Raw genomic sequence first — 20,105 nt, 5'->3', positions numbered from 1 at the left:
CCATAAGAACCTGCGGACACTTTGCTGTTTCCAGACATGGGATCTGGGATTTATGGACTGTTGAGTGTGGAGTCTGAGAGGTGTCAATGAGTGATCCCTATAGTGGATGGATGATCAGTGATAAGGGAACGCAGCTTGTCCTTATAGTAATATTATCCTATAGTGAGTAATCGCACAATACATGTTCCACCACCCGTCTGTAGCTCCTCCCACTGACTGTTCCCGCTTCTCATTGCAGCATAACGGACGTCTCCAAGCTGCGCGGAGCCTGTCGGAAGATGATGCTGCAGAATGAACTCATGGACCGGGGAGGAGATTATGTGTCTGTCTCCCTTCCCTTTATAATGTCCATTCTCCAGAGAGGCCTGGACCAGCGGCTAGTGCTCCTGTCTCACACATTGCCGCAGAGGCCGGAGGTAACCGTTCTCGGATCGTACCCTCCCCGGCCAGTAAGGATGGGGAGTGATAGTCTATGTGTTACATTTGCCATCTGACCTTGTTGTTACTATGCGTCCTACGGTGCTGTAGTATACACGTTGTTTTTTTAGTATACATACAACAGTTGTATCGCCGACAGTCTAGATCCGGGATTGAATTACCCCCCACCCCTAAGTAGCACACTTCACTGATAAGTTGGTCATTTTTCTGTTTGTTTTATATTTCCAGTGGGGGATAGAAGAGAATCCCGCAAAGCACAATGACATTGGCCCCTTGTCTGTCGGGCTCCTGCTCACTGCTGGGTTTTACACCAGCACCCTGGAGAAAGGGCCGGCGGCGGACAGCCCAGAGGTGAGACTTCCGGGATCTAATCTTTGATATTCAGTGTATCTTCCTTTTGGGACGTCGTAGAGTTAGGCTGGGTACAGACTGCACAGACCGATCAGCCCTCTGCCCGTGGTGCCGACAGAGCGGCACCCAGCTGAGACGTTGGTCCCTGCAGCCAGTGTACGGGCCGTTAGCGGGTCACCTGTGCAAGCAGCCAGACTGGCGATATATGTGCACTGCAGGGCCAGCGCTAAATGCGTTAAAATTAGATAGTGACTTAAAATTGACTAGTGACTTGGACATGGTCTGTAACATCTCACCATTTGCTTATCTCAGTTTTATTGCTCACTTTCTCTAGTGGGAGAGGGGCATTGGGTGCGGTCTTAATTACTGAAGTTAGAAACAGCTTTTACAGACCTACTTATTAGAGTATAGGAGGCTGACTAAGCCTTGGCTGGCTATAGAAATCTGGCTTTAGAAATTTTGTCAGAATTCAAAGTAGGAAGATTCTAAGTAGGAATATACAACCGCACACTGTCGCCTAGACTTAGCCTGGTCTTAAACTGGACAGAAACTGAAGGAAACTACAATCAACATAAGTGCAACTCTTAACTGCTAAAACTTTGAATATTACTCTTTCTGCTTGCATATGCACTGTCTGTTTTAAAAATGCCCAGCTGTACCTCTAATGACTTCACCTCTCCTGCTCTACCATTGATAATAGGTGTCCCCCATCATTTTATTCTTGGTCCTCTTCTTCTCTATCTCTATACGTCCTCTCTGGGTGAGCTTATTTGCTCACTTAACTTCCACTACCACCTCTATGCTGATAATACTAAAATCTACCGCTCCTTTCCTGATCTCTCTCCCTCTATCCTCACTCATATCTCCAATTGTCTCTCTGCTGTCTACTCTTGGATGACTCAGCACTTTTTTAGACTTAAAATATTAAAGACTAAGCTGACCTCTTCCGACCCTCCTGCATAAAACCTGACATTCTCTCAACCTAACCTGTTTATGCCCACTTCTTCGCATTCTATGTCACCCCTGTCTGTCTAACACTCCCCTTTAGAATGTAAGCTCTCACGAGCAGGGCCCTCTCTCCTCATGTGCCTTTCTTAGAATGTATAAACCACTGCCACCCTGATAATTGCTTCAGTGTCCTGTCCCCTGGTGCAACTATCTGTATTAACCATGTACTTGTCCTAAACTGTCTTGTAATGTAATTTGTTATGTGTTTTTGATTATAACTATGCTCTGTAAAGCGCTGCGGAATCTGTGTGCACTATATAAGAAACTGATAATAAATAAATAAATAAATGTGTGAACAAAATCGCTCACAGCCATATCGGGTGCACAAACCTGCTGATTGGCTCGCAACATATCACTCATTGCTTGAATTAGTCCCTGGGGCAGGGACTGATGTGAATGCTCAACTATTCTCTGTACAGCGCTGCGGAATATGCGTGCGCTATATAAATAACTGGTAATAAATATATGTGTTCATCATGGCGGCTGGCTCAACTTTTTTATCTACAAGTCTACAACTTAAAGAGCTTTTCGTGCAATAAAATACAGGATCTGGGATAAGTATGTGTTATTGCGGCTCACATTGTTGCTTATCAGGGATAATGCTTCTAGTGCCTGAGGCAGGTGAAGCGTAATCCCTGATAAGTGCCAACTATCTGGGATAATTGGATCCCCCCCCCGGTAAATTACATTAATAGAGATTAATATAATAATTGTAGTGCAGGGAAGTGGCCATTTGACGCCCACACAGATACCGCTGCCCTATACCTGGACAGTCTGACTGTGACTCTGGTACCAGTGTGCCCACAGTTATGGCGTTAATGTATTAACCCTTTGCTTTGAGAGATCCTCAAAATATCCGCTAAAACTGCCTTCGCCTCTCACAGCGACTGTTCTATTAGTATAAATACAAAGACGGCCAGGTCAGTTCATTGAAGTTTAGTTATATTGCTTTCAAAAACAGAGCAGTCGCTGTGAGCGGCGCTGGCATTTATAGCGGATGTTTTGAGGCTCTGTCACAGCGACGTTGGCACCCACAGGGTTAATACACGGCACGTGACCTATCGACCTTTAGGAGTCTGCTGTGTATTTTCAGGCTGCCGATTTCCGAAGTTTCTGGGGAAAGAAGTCGGAGCTGAGGCGGTTCCAGGACGCATCTATATGTGAGGCAGTGGTGTGGCCGGCGGACACTGTACAGGAGAAACGACGGATTCCGGAACTGGTAGCAAAGCACCTGTTACAGCTGTGAGTGGCGTTGCCATAGACGATTGCAGCTAATCTGTGGATAGGATGGGATATAGATTTGGTCATTAAAAAAAACCCACACATTTTAAATTTTGAAAACTCACTGAGCGGAACATGTTGAAAAGATGTTTGTGTTTTCTTAGACATGGCGATATACCGGACTGTGCCGTCAGCTATACCGGGAACCTCCTGGACTGCGTCCTGACCAAAGGGAAACGGGTAATGGTAACCGTTTGTATATATTTTGTATTTGCGTCATTCCTGTTCTCCCAAAAAATATAGACCCACTGTAGAATGGTTCATAATAAAGCCTCATGCGGGTCTCCCGGCTAATTGTCCTGCTTTATACAGGCCGGTACCGGGGAGGAGCAGACGGTCCGCGTCGTTCAGTCCTACGATGATCTCAGCAGGAAACTGTGGGCCCTGGAGAATCTGCCCCTGAGCGTCACCTCTGTCCAGGGTACCCACCCGTCGCTCCGCTACACAGATGTAGGTACTGCGGGCGTCTTGCCCCATGCCCGCCATGCGGCTGGACTACAATATTTGACAATGACATATGTGCAGCTCATAGGATATAACACGACTTCCATCCTAGGTGTTCCCTCCTGTCCCTGTAAAGCCAGAATGGAGCTTCTTTGGGACGCTGGGTGATAGGTCCCTCGTCCCCTTGTTGGATAAGCCCAGCCCGGCCTACACTCCCACTGTGAAAGGTAATTCAGATGCTATGTATTCAGTATCTGCCACCAAGTGCTGCGGCCAGTCTGCCCTGTAACAATGTATTATCCTGTAGGTTACGATGCAGAGATGTGCATGTAGCTGGGTTGTGTAGTGTTCTGTAGTGTCATTGTGCCCCACCCCTATACATGTATGTGATTGGCTACTGACTGTCTACTGGTCGTTTAATCTGCAGTGATCTGCCACATGGAAGGCAGCGGGAAGTGGCCGCAGGATAAAGATGCCATTAAGCGAGTGAAGGCTGCGTTCCAGATCAAGCTGGGGGAGCTGCTGAAAGACCAACATGATTTACTGTGCAAAGCCACTGCCAATTACACCGACGTGTATAAGGTGAGGCAGATGTAACATGCTCCTAGGTAACAGCATGCTGCACTGCAGGCGGGGGAGATGTAACATATGCCCCTAGGTAACCCCATGCAGCACTACAGGTGGGGCACCATGAGTAACACCATGCTGCACTGCAGGTGGGGCAGATGTAATGTATGCATCTGGATAGCACTATGCTGCACTGCAGGTGGGGCAGATGTAACATGTGCAGAGCTAGATATGGGTGCGGTGCAATGTAAAAATAAAGCCATCTAACATGTGGACTTGCATATTTACCTTGCACAGAAAAAAATTGTAAATGTATGTGCTTCCCCTACATAGCAGCATGGTATGCTCCAGACCCAAGTTACTACCTTATTTACCTTCATATCAGGCCGACAATGCGTGGACCCCTTCTCCCATATACTGTATCTCCATAACTCCCCTGCAAGTGCACTTTGACTTAGAAACAATTAGATGCCTTTTTTTTTTTCGGAACCACCCCTCCGCCTGACGAGGCCGGCCACCCCACCCGCCTGACGAGGCCGGCCACCCCTCCGCCTGACGAGGCCGGCCACCCCTCCGCCTGACGAGGCCGGCCACCCCTCCGCCTGACGAGGCCGGCCACCCCTCCGCCTGACGAGGCCGGCCACCCCACCGCCTGACGAGGCCGGCCACCCCTCCGCCTGACGAGGCCGGCCACCCCTCCGCCTGACGAGGCCGGCCACCCCTCCGCCTGACGAGGCCGGCCACCCCTCCGCCTGACGAGGCCGGCCACCCCTCCGCCTGACGAGGCCGGCCACCCCTCCGCCTGACGAGGCCGGCCACCCCTCCGCCTGACGAGGCCGGCCACCCCTCCGCCTGACGAGGCCGGCCACCCCTCCCCCTGACGAGGCCGGCCACCCCTCCCCCTGACGAGGCCGGCCACCCCTCCCCCTGACGAGGCCGGCCACCCCTCCCCCTGACGAGGCCGGCCACCCCTCCCCCTGACGAGGCCGGCCACCCCTCCCCCTGACGAGGCCGGCCACCCCTCCCCCTGACGAGGCCGGCCACCCCTCCCCCTGACGAGGCCGGCCACCCCTCCCCCTGACGAGGCCGGCCACCCCTCCCCCTGACGAGGCCGGCCACCCCTCCCCCTGACGAGGCCGGCCACCCCTCCCCCTGACGAGGCCGGCCACCCCTCCCCCTGACGAGGCCGGCCACCCCTCCCCCTGACGAGGCCGGCCACCCCTCCCCCTGACGAGGCCGGCCACCCCTCCGCCTGACGAGGCCGGCCACCCCTCCGCCTGACGAGGCCGGCCACCCCTCCCCCTCTTCCAATCACCAGTGTGTTAGATACGGTTTCTCTATCCTAGGACGGCTACGTCTTCCGCCTGCAAGTTGCCTATCACAGGGAGGTGCTGTTAGTGAAGGAGCAGGTGACTCCAGAGGGGATGCGGAAGTCACAGGAGACAGAGGAATCTCTGCAGCTGGATCTGGAAACCGTTCACCTGCCGCACCTGACCAGCACTCTGCACGGGTAGGTGGCAGTACCCATAGTAGGGCATGGAGATCTGTCTGTGTGCTTGTCAGAGCGGGTACTAACCTACTGCTCTTCTCCGTCCAGTCTCCAACAGCAGCTGCCAGCGTTTGGTGGCACCTCGCGCCTCGCCAAGCGATGGATCAGCGCTCAGCTCCTCGGAGACTGCATCTCGGAGGAATGCGTGGATCTCCTGGTGGCTCATCTGTTCCTGCATCCAGCTCCGTTCACTGCACCGAGGTACCCGACCCCATTCCTCCCCAAACCTTGTACCTCTGTATAAGACCGTAGCAATCAGCAGGTATGTATATAGGTAGCCACGTCTTCTCCGGTCCTGCAGTGTACATGTGTGCTGATATATGGCATGGTGCGGTGTCACGTTGACCTGTAATCTCCTCCCCAGTCCTGCAGTGTACACGTGTGCTGATATATGGCATGGTGCGGTGTCACACTGACCTGTAATCTCCTCCCCAGTCCTGCAGTGTACACGTGTGCTGATATATGGCATGGTGCGGTGTCACACTGACCTGTAATCTCCTCCCCAGTCCTGCAGTGTACACGTGTGCTGATATATGGCATGGTGCGGTGTCACGCTGACCTGTAATCTCCTCCCCAGTCCTGCAGTGTACACATGTGCTGATATATGGCATGGTGCGGTGTCACACTGACCTGTAATCTCCTCCCCAGTCCTGCAGTGTACACGTGTGCTGATATATGGCATGGTGCAGTGTCATACTGACCTGTAATCTCTTCCCCAGGCCTGCAGTGTACACGTGTGCTGATATATGGCATGGTGCGGTGTCACACTGACCTGTAATCTCCTCCCCAGTCCTGCAGTGTACACGTGTGCTGATATATGGCATGGTGCGGTGTCACACTGACCTGTAATCTCCTCTCCAGTCCTGCAGTGTACACATGTGCTGATATATGGCATGGTGCGGTGTCACACGACCTGTAATCTCCTCCCCAGTACTGCAGTGTACACATGTGCTGATATATGGCATGGTGCGGTGTCACACTGACCTGTAATCTCCTCTCCAGTCCTGCAGTGTACACGTGTGCTGATGTATGGCATGGTGCGGTGTCACACTGACCTGTAATCTCCTCCCCAGTACTGCAGTGTACACATGTGCTGATATATGGCATGGTGCGGTGTCACACTGACCTGTAATCTCCTCCCCAGTACTGCAGTGTACACATGTGCTGATATATGGCATGGTGCGGTGTCACACTGACCTGTAATCTCCGCTCCAGTCCTGCAGTGTACACGTGTGCTGATGTATGGCATGGTGCGGTGTCACACTGACCTGTAATCTCCTCCACAGTACTGCAGTGTACACGTGTGCTGATATATGGCATGGTGCGGTGTCACACTGACCTGTAATCTCCTCTCTGTCACCAGCTCTCCCCAGGTGGGATTCCTGCGCTTCCTAAACCTCTTGGCTACATTTGACTGGAAGAACAGCCCCCTCATTGTGAATCTGAACGGAGATCTGACAGGTAAACGTCCCCCCCCAAATAAATACCACCTCCCAGATATACACCGCTCCGTATGGCTTTAGTATCCTATGGTAACATTAGAACAAATCTTGCGTGATAAACGGCAGTGAATGGTCAGGGGTATATAGATGTGATATACGGCAGTGTAGGGGTATATAGATGTGATATACAGCACTGTAGGGGTATATAGATGTGATATACGGCAGTGTAGGGGTATATAGATGTTATATACGGTACTGTAGGGGTATATAGATGTGATATACGGTACTGTAGGGGTATATAGATGTGATATACAGTACTGTAGGGGTATATAGATTTGATATACGGTACTGTAGGGATATATGGATGTGATATACGGTACTGTAGGGATATATAGATGTGATATACAGCACTTTAGGGGTATATATGTGATATATACGGTACTGTAGGGGTATATAGATGAGATATACAGCACTTTAGGGGTATATAGATGTTATATACGGTACTGTAGGGGTATATAGATGTGATATACGGTACTGTAGGGGTATATAGATTTGATATACGGTACTGTAGGGATATATGGATGTGATATACGGTACTGTAGGGATATATAGATGTGATATACAGTACTGTAGGGGTATATAGATTTGATATACGGTACTTTAGGGATATATAGATGTGATATACAGCACTTTAGGGGTATATAGGTGATATATACGGTACTGTATGGGGTATATAGATGTGATATACAGCACTTTAGGGGTATATAGATGTTATATACGGTACTGTAGGGGTATATAGATGTGATATACAGTACTGTAGGGGTATATAGATTTGATATACGGTGCTGTAGGGATATATGGATGTGATATACGGTACTGTAGGGGTATATAGATGTGATATACAGCACTGTAGGGATATATAGATGTGATATACGGCACTGTAGGGGTATATAGATGTGATATACAGCACTGTAGGGGTATATAGATGTGATATACGGTGCTGTAGGGGTATATAGATGTGATATACGGTACTGTAGGGGTATATAGATGTGATATACGGTACTGTAGGGATATATGGATGTGATATACGGCAGTGTAGGGGTATATAGATGTGATATACGGCAGTGTAGGGGTACATAGATGTGATATACGGTACTGTAGGGGTACATAGATGTGATATACGGGACTGTAGGGGTATATAGATTTGATATACGGTACTCTAGGGATATATGGATGTGATATACAGCAGTGTAGGGGTATATAGATGTGATATACAGCACTGTAGGGGTATATAGATGTGGTATACGGTACTGTAGGGGTATATAGATGTGATACACGTCACTAATCTGTCCATCTCCATTTTTTGTAGACGCTGACATCACAGAGATTAACAATGACTTCACATCTGCGCGCGCTCAGTTCCCGGTATTATTCATCGCAACCCCAAAGGACAGGACGACATCTGTGTGGAGTAAGCGGCGGCCGTCTGCCCAGGTTAGTATTATAAAATCTGTTTTCCTGTAGATTATAACAGGGGCCGAGTGTAGGGATATTTATGGTGCATGTTACAGTAGGAGTCTCCCTGATCCTCCCTGTGGCAGTACTGTCACCGCCTACAGCTCCTGACGTCCTGTGCGTTCCCTGTGGCAGTCCTGTGCGTTCCCTGTGGCAGTCCTGTGCGTTCCCTGTCCCACCCCTGTGGCAGTCCTGTGCATTCCCTGTCCCCCCTCTTGAGTACTATGCGTTTCCTGGTCCCCCCCCCCCCCCCTGTGGCAGTCCTGTGTGTCCCCTGTCCCCCTCCCCTTGTGGAGCCCTGTGTATTCCCTGTCCCCCCTGTGGAGTCCTGTGCGTTCCCTGTCCCCCCCTATGGAGTCCTGTGCATTCCCTGTCCCCCCCTGTTGAGTCCTGTGCGTTCCCTGTCCCCCCCGTTGAGACCAGTGGGTTCCCCGTCCTCCCCTGTGGCAGCCCTGTGCGTCCCCTGCCCCCCCCCCGTGGAGCCCTGTGCGTTCCCTACCCCCCCTATGGCAGAGACGGAGTACAGCAGGCGGTGTGCACATCCGTCTCCTGCTTACCATGCCCACAGGGGTAATGCTAGATGTAGACTTATCTGTCTGCTAATCTGGGATGACAGACAAGAAAGCAGTGCTGAGATTGGTGTGATGTGTCCTTGTTAGGGTGAAGATGAGAGCTGCCGCTCATCCCTGTGGCTGAGGGGGTGATTATCACTCTGAGCTGGGCATGCCGTTACTTGGCATCTCAATCTCTGCCAACCTGGTACGCCTCAGAGGTAATGAGGAGCGCTGCATCTTAAAATAAATGTAATATGAAAAGCTGCGGGCACCGATCTGCCTTGGCACAGTGACTGCTTTCAATCAAAGGTGTAAACTAAATGGTTTTGTCAGAAGTGCAATTTACATTAATTATCGGAGCGGCAGCCGTTGTTAGGAGGGCAAGTCTGTACTGACAGGTGGGTGATCGGTGCCAGCAGATGAGCAACTGCAGAGTATGGTGTCTGGGGGACGGCCGGTGTGTCCAGTACACAGTAGGTCTTTGTATATACAGCCGCCCAAGTGACCGTGAGTCGGTCATTATGGCAGAAGGCTCCACCCTGCAATTGGTTATTTTCTAGTTTTCCTTTTTACCGTATGAAATATTTACGGATATTTGTAGCTGAGCGTAGGTGGGTGAGGAACAACATGTGACTTCCAACCCTGTTACGCAGCGTTCTGCCGCACCCATCAGCAGACTGTCAGATGCCCTCGCTAGGAACTGGTGGCACCTCTCACCTTCCAACAATGCAAGTTCCTTAATCAGATTTAGTGCATCTCAGGGGTGTGGCATGTCACTGTGGGTGTGGCCTGTGCTTCTGAAGTACTAATCCTGCCCCCAACTCCCTCCCTTGAATAGACAATTGATTTGCAGCGCTTATCGGAGGAACCTGATTACTGCGAACGTGACCCAGTCACTGCGGTCAGCAGTTGGAATAAGTTACTATTTGTATGTGACGATGTAATAAGCTGTCGGTGATTGGCTGTACCTTATATAAATGTGTCCTTCCCCAGATATTACAGCGTCTCATCATCCTCGCTGCCGAATCTCTACTGACCCTGGAGACGCAGCTGATGGCCCCGTCTGAGACCAGCGACATGAAGGTGAGTGACGGGTCAGACATCTACCTGATCTATTGCACATAATAACTATGGCCAGTGCGTCTGTTCAGTACATGAAGGCCAGCGTCCCGATACCTCTGTGATGGAGTTATCAATAGGTCCATAACATTTCCAGTGTTATTCAGTGATAATGAAATTGCTAATGGACTGTTTCAATCTGCTTACATTATATACAACACTAGGTGATTCATCGTGCCCTACGGGCGCTCTTCACACCGGCGTAAGGGGCTGCGACCCCTTAATTTGTGAACGTTTCTATATGAGAAATATGGTTAGAATTGTATGAAAGATGCCTGTATTGCAACTTGAGTTATAGGTGAAATGTGTTAAATAGAGAGCATATGATGTGGAAGGGGGTGTGTATTGTATTGTTTAATTAAAAAGCGGTTACAGAGTAAGATGTACATTGATAGTGTGGAGGGTACAGTGACATTTGTGGGTGTGTGGGGGGCTGTGTGTGCGTGTTGTTTAGGTGTGTGTGTGTAATAGTATAGTAGGGTGTTTTTGAGTCAGCGGCTCCCCACTGGCGGAGGTCACGACACAGGAAAACAGGAGGCTGGGTAGTGATAGGGGTGTGTGGGCATACGGGGGACTAAAGAGGAGGGTGGGAGATACTGTGCAGCTTCTGCCAGTGGGTGAGGGTCCAGCGTGGCAGCACAGGAGTACAGGACGGTGGCCCTGAGTCAGTGTCTCCTCCTACTGGGTGGGAGTTAGGGTGCATGAGAGCAGGAGGCTGGGCGGTAAAGCATGATAGGGGAATGTGGGCAACACAGGGTGAGCGGGTCCCCACTGGCGGAAGTTACGGCGTGAATTGTGGGAAGGGGGGGTCGCGAAATCGCTGGAGGGGGGTCAACAATAAAACAGGTCTCAGATTCCCCACCCCCTGGGGGTTGATAATGAACATGCCTCAGTGATATGCCGTAACAGAGCTGTACACTAGGGGGAGCTGCTGCTACATGTCTCAGTGATATGCTGTAACGGAGCTGTACACTAGGGGGAGCTGCTGCTACAGGTCTCAGTGATATGCTGTAACGGAGCAGTACACTAGGGGGCGCTGCTGCTACATGTCTCAGTGATATGCTGTAACGGAGCAGTACACTAGGGGGCGCTGCTGCTACATGTCTCAGTGATATGCTGTAACGGAGCTGTACACTAGGGGGAGCTGCTGCTACAGGTCTCAGTGATATGCTGTAACGGAGCTGTACACTAGGGGGAGCTGCTGCTACATGTCTCAGTGATATGCTGTAACGGAGCTGTACACTAGGGGGAGCTGCAGCTACAGGTCTCAGTGATGTGCAGTAACAGAGCTGTACACTAGGGGTAGCTGCTGCTACATGTCTCAGTGATATGCTGTAACAGAGCTGTATACTAGGCGGAGCTGCTGCTACATGTCTCAGTGATATGCTGTAACGGAGCTGTACACTAGGGGGAGCTGCTGCTACATGTCTCAGTGATATGCTGTAACGGAGCTGTACACTAGGGGGAGCTGCAGCTACAGGTCTCAGTGATGTGCAGTAACAGAGCTGTACACTAGGGGGAGCTGCAGCTACATGCCTCAGTGATATGCTGTAACGGAGCTGTACACTAGGGGGAGCTGCTGCTACATGTCTCATTGATATACTGTAACAGAGCTGTACACTAGGCGGAGCTGCTGCTACATTTCTCAGTGATATGCTGTAACGGAGCTGTACACTAGGGGGAGCTGCTGCTACATGTCTCAGTGATATGCTGTAAAGGAGCTGTACACTAGGGGGAGCTGCTGCTACATGTCTCAGTGATATGCTGTAACGGAGCTGTACACTAGGGGGAGCTGCTGCTACACGTCTCAGTGATATGCTGTAACGGAGCTGTACAATAGGGGGAGCTGCTGCTACATGTCTCAGTGATATGCTGTAACAGAGCTGTACACTAGGCGGAGCTGCAGCTACATGTCTCAGTGATATGCTGTAAAGGAGCTGTACACTAGGGGGAGCTGCTGCTACATGTCTCATTGATATACTGTAACAGAGCTGTACACTAGGCGGAGCTGCTGCTACATTTCTCAGTGATATGCTGTAACGGAGCTGTACACTAGGGGGAGCTGCTGCTACATGTCTCAGTGATATGCTGTAAAGGAGCTGTACACTAGGGGGAGCTGCTGCTACATGTCTCAGTGATATGCTGTAACGGAGCTGTACACTAGGGGGAGCTGCTGCTACACGTCTCAGTGATATGCTGTAACGGAGCTGTACAATAGGGGGAGCTGCTGCTACATGTCTCAGTGATATGCTGTAACAGAGCTGTACACTAGGCGGAGCTGCAGCTACATGTCTCAGTGATATGCTGTAACGGAGCTGTACACTAGGGGGAGCTGCTGCTACATGTCTCAGTGATATGCTGTAACGGAGCAGTACACTAGGGGCGCTGCTGCTACATGTCTCAGTGATATGCTGTAACGGAGCTGTACAATAGGGGGAGCTGCTGCTACACGTCTCAGTGATATGCTGTAACGGAGCTGTACACTTGGGGGAGCTGCTGCTACATGTCTCAGTGATATGCTGTAACGGAGCTGTACACTAGGGGGAGCTGCTGCTACAGGTCTCAGTGATATGCTGTAACGGAGCTGTACACTAGGGGGAGCTGCTGCTACATGTCTCAGTGATATGCAGTAACGGAGCTGTACACTAGGGCGGAAGTTCCAGCTACATATCTCAGTGATGTGCAGTAACGGAGCTGTACAATAGGGGGAGCTGCTGCTACATGTCTCAGTGATATGCTGTAACAGAGCTGTACACTAGGCGGAGCTGCTGCTACACGTCTCAGTGATATGCTGTAACGGAGCTGTACAATAGGGGGAGCTGCTGCTACACGTCTCAGTGATATGCTGTAACGGAGCTGTACACTTGGGGGAGCTGCTGCTACATGTCTCAGTGATATGCTGTAACGGAGCTGTACACTAGGGGGAGCTGCTGCTACAGGTCTCAGTGATATGCTGTAACAGAGCTGTACACTAGGGGGAGCTGCTGCTACATGTCTCAGTGATATGCTGTAACGGAGCTGTACACTAGGGGGAGCTGCTGCTACATGTCTCAGTGATATGCTGTAACGGAGCTGTGCACTAGGGGGAGCTGCTGCTACATGTCTCAGTGATATGCTGTAACAGAGCTGTACACTAGGGGGTGCTGCAGCTACATGTCTCAGTGATATGCTGTAACGGAGCTGTACACTAGGGGGAGCTGCTGCTACATGCCTCAGTGATATGCTGTAACGGAGCTGTACACTAGGGGGAGCTGCTGCTACATGCCTCAGTGATATGCTGTAACGGAGCTGTACACTAGGGGGAGCTGCTGCTACATGCCTCAGTGATATGCTGTAACGGAGCTGTACACTAGGGGGAGCTGCTGCTACATTTCCCAGTGATATGCTGTAACGGAGCTGTACACTAGGGGGAGCTACAGCTACATGTCTCAGTGATATGCAGTAACGGAGCTGTACACTAGGGGGCGCTGCAGCTACATGCCTCAGTGATATGCTGTAACGGAGCTGTACACTAGGGGGAGCTGCTGCTACATGCCTCAGTGATATGCTGTAACGGAGCTGTACACTAGGGGGAGCTGCTGCTACATGCCTCAGTGATATGCTGTAACAGAGCAGTACACTAGGCGGAGCTGCTGCTACACGTCTCAGTGATATGCTGTAACGGAGCTGTACACTAGGGGGAGCTGCTGCTACATGTCTCAGTGATATGCTGTAACGGAGCTGTACACTAGGGGGAGCTGCTGCTACATGCCTCAGTGATATGCTGTAACGGAGCTGTACACTAGGGGGAGCTGCTGCTACATGCCTCAGTGATATGCTGTAACGGAGCAGTACACTAGGGGGAGCTGCAGCTACATGTCAGTGATATGCTTTAACGGAGCTGTACACTAGGGGGAGCTGCTGCTACATGCCTCAGTGATATGCTGTAACGGAGCAGTACACTAGGGGGAGCTGCAGCTACATGCCTCAGTGATATGCTGTAACAGAGCTGTACACTAGGGGGCGCTGCAGCTACATGTCTCAGTGATGTGCTGTAACGGAGCTGTACACTAGGGGGAGCTGCAGCTACATGTCAGTGATGTGCAGTAACGGAGCTGTACACTAGGGGGAGCTGCTGCTACAGGTCTCAGTGATATGCTGTAACGGAGCTGTACACTAGGGGGAGCTGCTGCTACAGGTCTCAGTGATATGCTGTAACAGAGCTGTACACTAGGGGGAGCTGCTGCTACATGTCTCAGTGATGTGCAGTAACGGAGCTGTACACTAGGGGGAGCTGCTGCTACATGCCTCAGTGATATGCTGTAACGGAGCTGTACACTAGGGGGAGCTGCAGCTACATATCTCAGTGATATGCTGTAATGGAGCTGTACACTAGGGGGAGCTGCTGCTACATGTCTCAGTGATATGCTGTAACAGAGCTGTACACTAGGGGGAGCTGCTGCTACATGTCTCAGTGATATGCTGTAACGGAGCTGTACACTAGGGGGAGCTGCAGCTACATATCTCAGTGATGTGCAGTAACGGAGCTGTACACTAGGGGGAGCTGCTGCTACAGGTCTCAGTGATATGCTGTAACAGAGCTGTACACTAGGGGGAGCTGCTGCTACATGTCTCAGTGATATGCTGTAACGGAGCTGTACACTAGGGGGAGCTGCTGCTACAGGTCTCAGTGATATGCTGTAACAGAGCTGTACACTAGGGGGAGCTGCTGCTACAGGTCTCAGTGATATGCTGTAACAGAGCTGTACACTAGGGGGAGCTGCTGCTACATGTCTCAGTGATATGCTGTAACAGAGCTGTACACTAGGGGGAGCTGCTGCTACATGTCTCAGTGATATGCTGTAACGGAGCTGTACACTAGGGGGAGATGCTGCTACATGTCTCAGTGATATGCTGTAATGGAGCTGTACACTAGGGGGAGCTGCTGCTACATGTCTCAGTGATATGCTGTAACAGAGCTGTACACTAGGGGGAGCTGCTGCTACATGTCTCAGTGATATGCTGTAACGGAGCTGTACACTAGGGGGAGCTGCAGCTACATATCTCAGTGATGTGCAGTAACGGAGCTGTACACTAGGGGGAGCTGCTGCTACAGGTCTCAGTGATATGCTGTAACAGAGCTGTACACTAGGGGGAGCTGCTGCTACATGTCTCAGTGATATGCTGTAACGGAGCTGTACACTAGGGGGAGCAGCTGCTACATATCTCAGTGATGTGCAGTAACGGAGCTGTACACTAGGGGGAGCTGCTGCTACAGGTCTCAGTGATATGCTGTAACAGAGCTGTACACTAGGGGGAGCTGCTGCTACATGTCTCAGTGATATGCTGTAACGGAGCTGTACACTAGGGGGAGCAGCTGCTACATGTCTCAGTGATATGATTTAACGGAGCTGTACACTAGGGGGAGCTGCTGCTACATGTCTCAGTGATGTGATGTAACGGAGCTGTACACTAGGGGGAGTTGCTGCTACATGTCTCAGTGATATGCTGTAACGGAGCTGTACACTAGGGGGAGCTGGTGCTACATTTCCCAGTGATATGCTGTAATGGAGCTGTACACTAGGGGGAGCTACAGCTACATGTCTCAGTGATATGCTGTAACGGAGCTATAAACTAGGGGGTGCTGCAGCTACATGTCTCAGTGATATGCTGTAACGGAGCTGTACACTAGGGGGAGCTGCTGCTACATGCCTCAGTGATATGCTGTAACGGAGCTGTACACTAGGGGGAGCTGCTGCTACATGCCTCAGTGATATGCTGTAACGGAGCTGTACACTAGGGGGAGCTGCAGCTACATGTCTCAGTGATGTGCAGTAACAGAGCTGTACACTAGGGGGAGCTGCTGCTACAGGTCTCAGTGATATGCTGTAACGGAGCTGTACACTAGGGGGAGCTGCTGCTACAGGTCTCAGTGATATGCTGTAACGGAGCTGTACACTAGGGGGAGCTGCTGCTACAGGTCTCAGTGATATGCAGTAACGGAGCTGTACACTAGGGGGCGCTGCAGCTACATGCCTCAGTGATATGCTGTAACGGAGCTGTACACTAGGGGGAGCTGCTGCTACATGCCTCAGTGATATGCTGTAACGGAGCTGTACACTAGGGGGAGCTGCAGCTACATGTCTCAGTGATGTGCAGTAAAGGAGCTGTACACTAGGGGGAGCTGCTGCTACAGGTCTCAGTGATATGCTGTAACGGAGCTGTACACTAGGGGGAGCTGCTGCTACAGGTCTCAGTGATATGCTGTAACGGAGCTGTACACTAGGGGGAGCTGCTGCTACATGCCTCAGTGATATGCTGTAAAGGAGCTGTACACTAGGGGGAGCTGCTGCTACATGCCTCAGTGATATGCTGTAACGGAGCAGTACACTAGGGGGAGCTGCAGCTACATGTCAGTGATATGCTTTAATGGAGCTGTACACTAGGGGGAGCTGCTGCTACATGCCTCAGTGATATGCTGTAACGGAGCAGTACACTAGGGGGAGCTGCAGCTACATGCCTCAGTGATATGCTGTAACAGAGCTGTACACTAGGGGGCGCTGCAGCTACATGTCTCAGTGATGTGCTGTAACGGAGCTGTACACTAGGGGGAGCTGCAGCTACATGTCAGTGATGTGCAGTAACGGAGCTGTACACTAGGGGGAGCTTCTGCTACAGGTCTCAGTGATATGCTGTAACGGAGCTGTACACTAGGGGGAGCTGCTGCTACAGGTCTCAGTGATATGCTGTAACAGAGCTGTACACTAGGGGGAGCTGCTGCTACATGTCTCAGTGATGTGCAGTAACGGAGCTGTACACTAGGGGGAGCTGCTGCTACATGCCTCAGTGATATGCTGTAACGGAGCTGTACACTAGGGGGAGCTGCAGCTACATATCTCAGTGATGTGCAGTAACGGAGCTGTACACTAGGGGGAGCTGCTGCTACAGGTCTCAGTGATATGCTGTAACAGAGCTGTACACTAGGGGGAGCTGCTGCTACATGTCTCAGTGATATGCTGTAACAGAGCTGTACACTAGGGGGAGCTGCTGCTACATGTCTCAGTGATATGCTGTAACGGAGCTGTACACTAGGGGGAGCTGCTGCTACATGTCTCAGTGATATGCTGTAATGGAGCTGTACACTAGAGGGAGCTGCTGCTACATGTCTCAGTGATGTGCAGTAACAGAGCTGTACACTAGGGGGAGCTGCTGCTACATGTCTCAGTGATATGCTGTAACGGAGCTGTACACTAGGGGGAGCTGCAGCTACATATCTCAGTGATGTGCAGTAACGGAGCTGTACACTAGGGGGAGCTGCTGCTACAGGTCTCAGTGATATGCTGTAACAGAGCTGTACACTAGGGGGAGCTGCTGCTACATGTCTCAGTGATATGCTGTAACGGAGCTGTACACTAGGGGGAGCTGCTGCTACATGTCTCAGTGATATGCTGTAACGGAGCTGTACACTAGGGGGAGCAGCTGCTACATGTCTCAGTGATATGATTTAACGGAGCTGTACACTAGGGGGAGCTGCTGCTACATGTCTCAGTGATGTGATGTAACGGAGCTGTACACTAGGGGGAGTTGCTGCTACATGTCTCAGTGATATGCTGTAACGGAGCTGTACACTAGGGGGAGCTGGTGCTACATTTCCCAGTGATATGCTGTAATGGAGCTGTACACTAGGGGGAGCTACAGCTACATGTCTCAGTGATATGCTGTAACGGAGCTGTACACTAGGGGGGAGCTGCAGCTACATGTCTCAGTGATGTGCAGTAACGGAGCTGTACACTAGGGGGAGCTGCAGCTCGGGTGCACATACATGCTGGGAGATACACAAGTATGCCTGGGATATTTCAGGATTGTTGTTGATTACATTACTTCAATTTTTACTGTATGCTAGAAATAAAGTAATAAAACTGGTGTAACTTTGTGTGTGATTCAGAGGGGAATGCCATTGCAGCCATGACTGGGGAAGGGGTGCAGAATAATGACTGACAAACAGTGTGAATTGGAAGATTCATGCACAGGTTCACGTCCAGTCATGTCACAGCAGCTTAAATGACTGCAACCTCGTCTTAGTCACCTGTCTTGACAGATGCAGAAAGGGCTTCAGATAACTATGGGAATGTTGGGCTAGCACTGGAAGTATTGTAGGTTCTGTAAATGGCTTTTATAGGACATTTACCAGGGATCAGATTCCGCTCCAGATCCTTTAATCTCCTCCGTGATGTCTCCTGTCAGTGTTACACTATTATTAGGTGTAATAGTCATCTCACAGTACAGAAGCTGGAGGGCGTGGTTCTGTGGCAAAGCTTGTGTGTGATGTCATTGTGGGTGTGATTGTGTGATAGATGCGTGACATCACTGTAATATAATTGTGCCGTGTGGTGGGGGGAGCGGGTGATGTCATTGTGCAAGTGGTGGGGGGAGAGTGTGATGTGTGATGTCATTGTGCGCGTGGTGGGTGTGATAGATGCGTGACATCACTGTAATATAATTGTGCCGTGTGGTGGGGGGAGCGGGTGATAAATGTGTGACATCACTGTGTGCTGTCATTGTGCGTGTGGTGGTGGAGAGTGCATGATAGATGTGACATCGCTGTGTGTGTGTGTGGTGGGGAATGTGTGATAGATGTGTGACATCACTGTAATGTCATTGTGCGTGTAGTGGTGGGGTGTGCGTGATAGATGTGACATCACTGTTATGTTGTGTGTGTGTGGTGGTGGGGAGTGTGTGATAGATATTACATCACTGTGTGATGTTGTGTGTATGTGGTGGTGGTGGGGAGTGTGTGATAGATATGACATCACTGTGTGATGACGTGTGTGTGTGTGTGGTGGTGGGTAGTGTGTAATAGATGTGACATCACTGTAATATTATTGTGTGTGTGTGGTGGTGGGGAGTGCGGGATAGATGTGATGTGTGTGTGTGTGTGTGTGTGTGGTGGTGGGGGGGAGTGTGTGATAGATGTGACATCACTGAGATGGGGTGTGTGTGTGGTGGGGGGGGAGCTCATGATAGATGTGTGATGTCACTGTGTGTGATGTCATTGTGCTCGTGATAGATGTGTGATATCACTGTATGATGTCATTGTGCGTGTGATAGATGTGTGATGTCACTGTGCGTGTGATAGATGTGTGATGTCACTGTGCGTGTGATAGATGTGTGATGTCACTGTGTGTGATGTCATTGTGCGTGTGATAGATGTGTGATGTCACTGCGTGTTAAAGATGTTTGATGTCACTGTGTGTGTGATAGATGTGTGATGTCACTGTGCGTGTGATAGATGTGTGATGTCACTGTGCGTGTGATAGATGTGTGATGTCACTGTGGTGGAGTAAAGTTTATCAGACTTATGACATCAGCCACGAGTTATCATTTTATTAATGCATCGCTTATGTTTCCCCACTATAAGCAGATGAAACCTTTAAATATTCTCCTGCGCTTTGCGTTTTTCCCCTGGTGGCTCGTTGTGCAGCTGTTTTTAGGGGTCGCCCCCACCCCAGCACATGGGGACATGGAGGAACACCATCATTTATACTTGTACACAATGTACAAAGCAGTAATAGACAGATCCCAGAACTTAGGGGACAGGTTCTCTTATTAATTCACCCCGACCTCCCCGACCCGCAGCTGCAGATCTGTGGGGATTTGGTTTTTCCTGTTTTCTCATTAACGTGACAGAAAAACAATGTTTGGCCTCTGGCGCTTTCTCAGTGTCTGAGGCGTTTCAGGAGACTTGTAATACAGTGGGATGATCTGGTGTAGGGGGGGTGGGGAGCCGTGTTACATGTGTGTAATCACTCCATGTAAGCGCCACCTGCGTGTTTGCCTGACGGAGAGGGGGGCACTGAA

At 50.6% G+C, this 20,105-nt stretch overlaps 1 protein-coding gene across 2 annotated transcripts in view; it reads left to right on the top strand.

The window, feature by feature from the left end:
• The window catches only part of NOL6 (nucleolar protein 6), a 48,380-nt gene that overhangs the window by 15,292 nt on the left and 12,983 nt on the right, over positions 1 to 20,105 (top strand). Inside the window, exons 12-23 of one of the 2 annotated variants that reach the window (XM_083155379.1) lie at positions 239 to 416; positions 667 to 789; positions 2,891 to 3,039; positions 3,183 to 3,258; positions 3,391 to 3,528; positions 3,635 to 3,749; positions 3,950 to 4,104; positions 5,436 to 5,599; positions 5,687 to 5,839; positions 7,002 to 7,099; positions 8,450 to 8,574; positions 10,143 to 10,232. In XM_083155379.1, the coding sequence (XP_083011505.1) occupies positions 239 to 416; positions 667 to 789; positions 2,891 to 3,039; positions 3,183 to 3,258; positions 3,391 to 3,528; positions 3,635 to 3,749; positions 3,950 to 4,104; positions 5,436 to 5,599; positions 5,687 to 5,839; positions 7,002 to 7,099; positions 8,450 to 8,574; positions 10,143 to 10,232 (1,564 nt within the window). Of the gene's footprint in view, positions 1 to 238; positions 417 to 666; positions 790 to 2,890; positions 3,040 to 3,182; positions 3,265 to 3,390; positions 3,529 to 3,634; positions 3,750 to 3,949; positions 4,105 to 5,435; positions 5,600 to 5,686; positions 5,840 to 7,001; positions 7,100 to 8,449; positions 8,575 to 10,142; positions 10,233 to 20,105 lie in introns of both variants that reach the window. The other variant, XM_083155378.1, reaches the window with a different exon arrangement.

This window comes from Crinia signifera, chromosome 1, assembly GCF_055691185.1.
Source record: "Crinia signifera chromosome 1, ASM5569118v1, whole genome shotgun sequence".
In the NCBI taxonomy this organism is placed as follows: domain Eukaryota; kingdom Metazoa; phylum Chordata; class Amphibia; order Anura; family Myobatrachidae; genus Crinia; species Crinia signifera.
Note: the sequence above shows the minus strand (reverse complement) of the source record. Positions and strands in the feature narration are given on the sequence as shown.